Source organism: Lynx rufus, unplaced genomic scaffold, assembly GCF_022079265.1.
Source record: "Lynx rufus isolate CCGP_SWC_20201006 ecotype Redwood Valley unplaced genomic scaffold, mLynRuf1.p SCAF_10, whole genome shotgun sequence".
In the NCBI taxonomy this organism is placed as follows: Eukaryota; Metazoa; Chordata; class Mammalia; order Carnivora; family Felidae; genus Lynx; species Lynx rufus.
Window position 1 is genome coordinate 28182212 of NW_025814824.1, and position 7208 is coordinate 28189419.

The 7208-nt window shown below is 43.0% G+C and overlaps 1 protein-coding gene across 3 annotated transcripts; it reads left to right on the forward strand.

Moving 5' to 3' along the window:
• The first annotated feature begins 2908 nt into the window (after positions 1–2908).
• On the forward strand, positions 2909–6989 carry LOC124525165 (procathepsin L-like). 3 transcript variants are annotated; one of them, XM_047097691.1, is made up of 7 exons: positions 2909–3034; positions 3327–3446; positions 3547–3681; positions 4080–4331; positions 5047–5209; positions 5837–5954; positions 6671–6989. In XM_047097691.1, the coding sequence occupies exons 1-7, from the start codon at positions 2909–2911 to the stop codon at positions 6768–6770; spliced, it is 1014 nt and encodes a 337-aa protein (XP_046953647.1). In that variant the 3' UTR covers positions 6771–6989. The 3 variants fall into 3 exon arrangements, with proteins under 3 accessions (XP_046953647.1, XP_046953654.1, XP_046953664.1); XM_047097698.1 differs by having other exon boundaries at positions 4086–4331; XM_047097708.1 differs by having other exon boundaries at positions 4107–4331.
• Positions 6990–7208: the final 219 nt, after the last annotated feature.

Consider the following 7208-nt stretch of genomic DNA (forward strand, 5'->3'; position numbering starts at 1 on the left):
GTGAGATTAAACTGACATAAGGCAAATTCATCAGAGGAAGCATCCAAGTTGAATTAAATTTTTATATTCAATGTGGGCCTTCACAATCAAATTAAATACCCCAAGGAGTGACCACAACTGGAAACTTCTATACCTTTAGAGAAAGTCTTGATAAATTTGTAAAGAAATGACAAGAAAAAGCGCAGTAAGTTGTGGGGAGTGATAATGAGATACTTTGGGGGGCAGGGGACGAAACTAGTGGAAGAACAGGATTATTTAGGAATTGTTTGCATAGATGCGTTCGGTGTTGACTCCCAGCCTCCATTGGTCAGGATGCTCTCTTGCTGGATCCTTTCTCAAGGGAGAACACCTTCCTCGGGGAAATTTTATGACCTGCTTCTGGAAAGCGGATGTTAGAGAGTCCTTCCTGCACCTGCTGCTTTTCAAGTGCCTGCAGCTCAAACAACCAGTATGCCACAGTCGCTTACTTTGGGGAAGCGTGTCCCAAACCCCTGAAGCCTCACCGAATAGTAGAATGTCTTAGGAACAAAACTGAGGTTTCTGCGGAAGAAGGAATGCTGCATCTAGACTGTGACACAGTGTGTGTGTGTGTGTGTGTGTGTGTGTGTGTGTTTACATGGGGTGGAGGGGTTAAACTCTGTTCTGTTTCTCTGGGGAACTCACTGATACTTGGACCCATCTTAGACCCACAGACCATCTCCTACTTACCTGTATATCTTTTTCATGCCTCTTTCCATTCTTTGCAAAAAAGAAAGAAAGAAGAAGAAAAGGAAGAAAGAAAGAAAGAAAGAAAGAAAGAAAGAAAGAAAGAGGTTAGATTTCATTACATGGTTGTGAATAGAGAGTAAAGATGATGTTGTCATCAGGTTAGGCGGAAGGAAAAGGCCTTAGTATGGAGCCAATGTATTTATTTCTTCCTCAATTTCTCTATTGTGATGTGAAGAATGCCTTTGTATAAAACCAGGTAAGGGATTTATTTCCAAGCTCATAAAAGCTGGAGTGGGTTTCTAAGTAATTCCCAACTTTCTCAAACCACTGAAGAGCTTTCCACAGTCAACCATCTCCCTACTACTGGACACTTGGATCCTTCCCATCTTTTTGCTCTTACAGACAATATGTAACTTTAGAAAGGCTCATCTAGGTTTCCCTGCTGACCCCGCAGGTCAGAGGGCCTGCTTATCTAAACTTCTCAATGTCCACAGAGCTGCCACGTTGCCGTCCCATGGCTGTCCTGTGATCTGTCTCTCCATCAGGCAGAAGAGGGCCGTGTTCCAGCACCTGAGGACATCTGAAAGGATCAGTCGCTGCTGTTTATTGTGGATCTGCTGAGAACAGATGGGCCATGTTCTTCTCATTTCCTGATCTCAGGGAGGCTCACCGTCTCCCATGGCTTCATCTACTATTTGTATTTTCTCTTCACAAACTGTAGTCTTATATCCTTAGTTTATCTCTCTGAAGTGATTTATCTTTTCCTCCTTAATAGGTATGTTTCTTGATGTGCGCTTTGTGTTACATGTTACAAACATTTTTCTCCTGTGCTGTGGAGTGTCTTTAACTTTGTTCGTGGGGTGTAATTCCCATTTTGACGTAATCACATCTATCTTTTCTTTACACTTTGTGCTTAGTGTCTTTGGTCCCGTGTAAGGTCATAAATACATTTTCTTTTATGCTTTTAATACTTTCATACTTTTGTTTTTTTATGTTGAATTCCGGAATCCATCAGTAATAACGTTTTGTGGATCTGCTTCTAATTTTTCCTAGATGACTAGCTATTTATTGACCATTCTCTTCCCACTGATTTGAAATAGCATGTTTCTTTTTATTTTTAAAAAGCATCTATTAAAATAATCATATGGCTTTTCTCCTTTTGATGTGTTAATTGCTCAGCTTTCCAGTTGCTGAAGCTTATTTTCCCAGAGTCCAATGCAACCCAGTGAATGCTCCCACGTTCCCCAAGTAGGGCCAGAGCTCTACAGAGTACTTTAGGGGATGCTAGAAAATGGAAAGCACACCTGGATTCCCCCTGAGACAGGCCCAAGCATGTAACCTTCCAGTGGAAAGGCAATCAGGAAAGAATGAGAAACAGAAGAAAGGGGTTTTCAGGTCACAGGCTAGAGATCCCAATAGTTCTTCTGTCCCCTGCCTATGGAATGACGGTCACCCGGGTGCCATTCCACCAGTGGCTTTGAATCTTTGATATGTAGCCTCTGAGAATGAAATGAGAGGAGTCCCAAGCTCCTCCCAGCTTCCTGTCCTCAGATTTGACATGCAGGGACACAGATCACTAAATCACCACTAAATATATTTCAGTGTGCCTTCAATACACACTTTTTTCATATCTTATAATGGCATCAACTAAATGGAAGTTTAACATTATTTTCTTTGTTGAATAAGCATCAACTTTTTCTTTTGGACCCTTAGCTGGACCACTGCAACTGCTCTATTGTTTTAGTCAAAACATCTAAGGACCATTTGACAGGGAGTTGACCCCAGACCATGGTCAACAAGTTTTTCTTCTGTAAAGAACAAGCAATTATCACCAAGAAAACATCAGAATAGAAGTCATCAGCTTGGGAAACAAAAGCAGATTGGGAAGATTACAGTGTACTGGCGGTATGGACAGGCCAATCAGGCCAAACCCCAAGGCTTTAAGTGGGTGGCCTCGGAGCCCCCACCCACCATCAGAGAGCCCTGGGGCTACATCTGCTGAGGGCATCTGCACAGCTGCATGATTAGGTGAGCAGCCCCAGTGGGGCTAGACTAATCCTTGTGTAAGTATTTGGGAGGATAAATTCAATGTTTTTACTCCACCATAGTGGCTCTAACATCTAGAAGAAAGGAGGATGGATTTTTAGACAGATCAGTCTAATCAGATTCTCATTTTTTTTCACTTCCTAGGTTTTGAAACATGCATCCTTTTGCCTTCCTGACTGCTCTTTGCTTGGGAATAGTCTCAGCTGCTATAGAGCTTGATCAAAGTTTAGATGCACAGTGGATCCGGTGGAAGGAGACACATGGGAAGCAATATGGCATGGTTGGTAACATCTAAACTATCCAGAGGACCCACAGAGAATGTCCGTACTGGTGGGAGTTTGTAACACAGAGTTGCATCTTGAAGCCGCTCTTACCAAGGCAGTAAGCAGGGCACCGTGACTGCGCACAGTGTGGGCATATGTCCTGCTGTGTGGTTGCTGGAGAACAGCTCCCAGAAGCATCAGGCCATCCCTGGCTGTGACTTCTCCTCCTCTCTGTGAGCACATCTACTTGGAGCAGGTCAGTTGGTTTTAAATAGAAATAAAGGTGATAAGTTATATGTTTGCCTCTAGGTTGAAGAATGCAGAAGAGCAGTGTGGGAGAAGAATATGAAAATGATTATACGGCACAATCAGGAATACTATCAAGGGAAACACCGCTTTTTGATGGCAATGAATGGCTTTGGTGACATGGTGAGCGTGGCATGGATTTGCTGAATATTTTGTTCTTTCTCTCAGTACTTTCTCCCCAAAATCTCATGTTTGTAAACATTCTACTTTCTTTTCCCTGAAGACCAATGAAGAATTCAGGCACATGATGATTGGTCTTAAAATGCAGAAGAGTGAGAATGGGGAAGTGTTTAAAGTCCCCTTCTGTGCTGACACCTCTGTACCTGTCGAGAGAAAACAGAAGTCCACTGTAAGTCCTGTGAGTATCAAAGATGACTACTCATCAGGTCTCTCTCCAAGAGGAAAGCCAAAAAGAAAGTGGCCCCCTGCTATGGTTTCCTGCTGTGGAACAATATGGTGTTGCTATGTTGTTGTTTTTAATGTTCATTTATTTTTGAAAGAGAGAGACAGAGAGAGAGAGAGCATGAGCAGGGGAGGGGCAGAGAGAGAGGGAGACGCAGAATCCAAAGCAGGCTCCAGGCTCCGAGCTGTCAGCACAGAGCCTGATGCAGGGCTTAAACCCCCAAGCCCTGAGATCATGACTTCAGCTGAAGTCAAACGTTTAACCAACTGAGCCACCCAGGCACCCCACCATTGCTATGTTTTAAAAGTTTTTGTATAGATGGTCTGTTGTCACTTTTGTTAATTGTTTTGTAGATTGAGACCTTTATAATTTGTTTCCAGGGTCGGTGTGCTTCTGGCTGGGCTTTTAGTGCAGCTGGTGCTCTTGAAGTACAGATGTTCCGGAAAACTGGCAAACGTGTTTCCTTGAGTGTGCAGAACCTCCTGGACTGCTCTTGGCCTCAAGGCAATGAGGGCTGCAATGGTGGTCTAATGAGCAATGCCTTCCAGTATGTTAAGGACAACGGAGGCCTGGACACAGAGGAATCCTATCCATATGTTGCAAGAGTGAGTGGAGCTCCTCACTTGTCACCATTCCAGCTCTGCCCTTAGAGCTAAATGCTTTTGAAGAAAACAGACACCATATTTAACATTCTCATTTTCAATTGTAGACTATCTACAGACTGTCAGGACTGTCATTAAACGGTATTTGCCTGACACAGTTCTCTGCTTAGATGGTTACCATATAGCTGTTTTTATTTCTACGTTACATGGAGATATGCATACCTTTCTAGATAGGGTACAGATTTCTCCAGGGTGAAAAACTTCTTATGGACAGGTAGACCACGAGTGTTTCATTGAATCCACACCAATTAGCTTTGCTTTTTTTTAAGTTTATTTATTTATTAATTTTGAGAGTGAGAAAGGGAGAGAGAGAGAGAGAGAGAGAACATGAAAGGGTGAGAGGTACAGAAACAGAGAGAGGGAGAGAGAGAATCCCAAGCAGGCTCCATGCTCCGTACAGAGCCCAACACGGGGCTGTATCCTACAACTGTGAGATCATGACCTGAGCTGAAATCAAGAGTTGGACACTTAACCGACTGAGCCACCAGCACCTTTCACACCAGTTTTTCAATTTTAAAATAATAAATACCCTTTCACCTCCTGGGTTGCTTCACAACAAACTTGACGTGGAAATCTTTCACCTGCAACCTGTCTTGAAGTCATGTTCCACAGGAAGTGGATGGCAGTAATCAAGTTTCTTTTCCTTTACCGTTCAAAGGATGGACCCTGCAAATACCGGCCTGAGCATTCTGCTGCCAATATCACTGCCTTTCACACAATCCCTCAGCGGGAGAAGATCCTTATGATGGTACTACGAAAGGTGGGGCCCGTCTCTGCGACTATTGATGCAAGCCTGGATACCTTCCGGTTCTATAAACAAGGTAAGTATTCGTTGATGTAGAAATATAGGTAGAAAAATTGGAAAACCACCCTAAGAAACAGCAAGCATGACACTTTGGTATGTAGAATTCAGTGTAGAATTTTGGGGTGTGTGGATTTAACATAGTTGTTCATTCTGTACACGTAATATTTATGCCTGCTGTTTCTGTATGCCATGACTTGACCAAAATCCCCATGAGTTTACGTATATCACAAATATATTTAAATGGCTACATAATTCGATGGGTAGAATTTACTTCACCTTTTTCCAATTGTTAGACCTTAAAAACTTTTAAAGAATTTTGCTATTGAAGTTAACACTGGAAAGAAGCCCTTGGCTCAAGCAATTTTATGTTCTCTGCTGTTTCCCTAGGCTGACATCCTAGGGTAGATGTAGTATTTTCAAAAGAGATTGTGACTGTTAGTATTTCTCCTGGTGTTAGATGAGGGCCTAAATCCCACCCCCACCCCCAAGCTAAACAAAAGTATCTGACTTTTAAATCTCATCTGAATTCATATCAATATCACAACTGAATTTTGAAATGCCTCCCCTACTGTGGTTGATAGGCTGGGTTACTATCACATGTCACGTGGGAATCCTCACCTCAGCACTGAATATTACTCCCCAGGCATTTATTATGATCCAAAGTGCAGCAGTGAAGACCTGAATCACGGTGTTCTGGTGGTTGGCTATGGCTTTCAAGGAAAAGAATCCGATAACCAAAAATATTGGTTTGTCAAGAACAGGTATGAAAATCCAGGAATACGTACTTTTGAATTTGAAAAGGGAATATTTTTTGGAACCAGTGTTTGGACGCAGGCCCCCCAACCCTTGAGCACACTTCTGAAATCCCAGCAGTGTTTACCCCATCTAGGGGGGAACACAGACATAGTCATATAATGACAACGTTAAGATATTGCCTCACCTGCTAGAGTCCTAATATAGTTTTGGTGCCACTGTATTTTTTTTTCAATTTTTTAAAATATTTTTATTTATTTTTGGGACAGAGATAGACAGAGCATGAGTAGGGGAGAGGCAGAGAGAGGGAGACACAGAATCTGAAGCAGGCTCCAGGCTCTGAGCTGTCGGCACAGAGCCCGACATGGGGCTTGAACTCACAGACTGTGAGATCATGACCTGAGCCAAAGTCGGACACTCAACCGACTGAGCCACCCAGGCACCCTGGTACCACTGTATTTCTAAATTGTAATTTTAAAAAATTTCTATAACACATCTGGGTGCCAAAATTTTCCTTTTCCTGCTCACGTTGCAGTTTTGTGAAAGGTCTGGGGATAGAATTCTGTGCTGGGTTAGAACTCAACCATGAACAAGAACAGTCTCTCCTGGTTCTTCCTGAATCTGTCCTGGTCTCTGGTGCACTGCTCAGTATCAGATGTTCTTGTTCAAAAAGATACATGTTTTCGATTGTTTGTAATAGTTGGAAAACTCTCTCTTCTTTCAGCTGGGGCACTGACTGGGGCATGGATGGCTACATAAAAATGGCTAAAGACCGGGACAACCACTGTGGAATCACCACCAAGGCCAGCTTTCCTATCGTGTGAGACGATGGTGATGAAGAAGGCCTTGACTGGCAACAGAATATCCAGGAAATGGATTTTATTGTAGAGTTGATCACATCTTATTGTGGGGGATAAAACACTTGAATCACTGAAGATCCAAGTTGTGGTTGGATTCTGTGACTGTTCATTGGTGACGAAACTACTTTTTTAATCCCTGCTCTAATCAGTGGTGTGTGATTAACTTGCTTAATAACTTTTGAATGTTCGTGTTTTAATTTTTTTGATTTATTTTTGAGAGAGAGAGAGAGAGGCATACAGAGTGTGAGCAGGGGAGGGGCAGAGAGAGAGGGTGACACTGAATCCGAAGCAGGCTCCAGGCTCTGAGCTGTCAGCACAGAGCCCAATGTAGGGCTCGAACCCACAAACCAAGAGACCATGACCTGAGTCAAAGTCGGATGCTCAGCCGACTGAGATACCCAG